The sequence below is a fragment of the Priapulus caudatus genome, unplaced genomic scaffold (assembly GCF_000485595.1).
Source record: "Priapulus caudatus unplaced genomic scaffold, Priapulus_caudatus-5.0.1 Scaffold15392, whole genome shotgun sequence".
In the NCBI taxonomy this organism is placed as follows: Eukaryota; Metazoa; Priapulida; class Priapulimorpha; order Priapulimorphida; family Priapulidae; genus Priapulus; species Priapulus caudatus.
Genome location: NW_014592453.1, coordinates 1 through 814, shown reverse-complemented (window position 1 = coordinate 814; position 814 = coordinate 1). Strand labels below are relative to the sequence as shown.

Here is an 814-nt window from a genome sequence, read left to right as displayed (position 1 = left end):
CATCCCAACCAATACAGGCATCCGTTATGCTCTGACCGTAAACTAAATTTTCCTTGCTTTTTCCTTCACCATTCTGACGACCTTCCACGAGATGACTTTCAATCATCACACCACACACATCATAACTGCCGCCAGAAATTTGTGAGGCGATATTAGCACCCACCTTAACTTGGTTATTATAGTCGCCACCACAGTTAGCATGACTAAAATCAACCATCAAATGAGGAGGTAGATCTTTCGCGTGCAGCATATTAGCAGTACTTTCCACACTTACGGCGTCATAGTTAGCACGACTAGTGCCACCCCGTAAAATAACATGGCAATCTTCGTTACCATTAGTTGCAAAAATAGCTGAACGTCCTTCTTTGGTCACCGATAAAAAATGATGCGGCTGCGCAGCTGCTTTAATCGCATTAATCGCAATATCAACACTGCCATCGGTACCATTCTTAAACCCTATCGGGCACGACACGCCAGAAGACAACTCTCGATGCCCTTGGCTCTCGGTTGTCCGTGCGCCAATAGCAGCCCAGCTCACTAAATCAGCAATGTACTGAGGTGAAATCAGGTCGAGATATTCCGTGGCAGCGGGTATATCTTTAATCGCCAAATCTAACAATAATTTACGCGCAACCCTCAAACCTTTATTGATATTAAACTGACCCAATAAATCCGAGTCATTAATTAAACCTTTCCAACCAATACTGGTACGCGGCTTTTCAAAATAAACTCGCATCACGATGTGCAATTGATTTTTTAGCTCTTTTCGCAATAACTGCAATCGATCCGCATATTCCAATGCTGCATCAGGATC

The 814-nt window shown here is 43.6% G+C and overlaps 1 protein-coding gene across 1 annotated transcript; it reads right to left on the bottom strand.

The window, feature by feature from the left end:
• Positions 1-7: 7 nt before the first annotated feature.
• Positions 8-811, bottom strand: LOC106820495 (phospho-2-dehydro-3-deoxyheptonate aldolase, Phe-sensitive-like; the record flags this gene model as incomplete). The annotated part of the gene is made up of 1 exon (XM_014825007.1): positions 8-811. A coding segment is annotated over one exon (804 nt), but the record flags the coding sequence as incomplete, so codon positions are not given.
• Between the last annotated feature and the right edge of the window lie 3 nt (positions 812-814).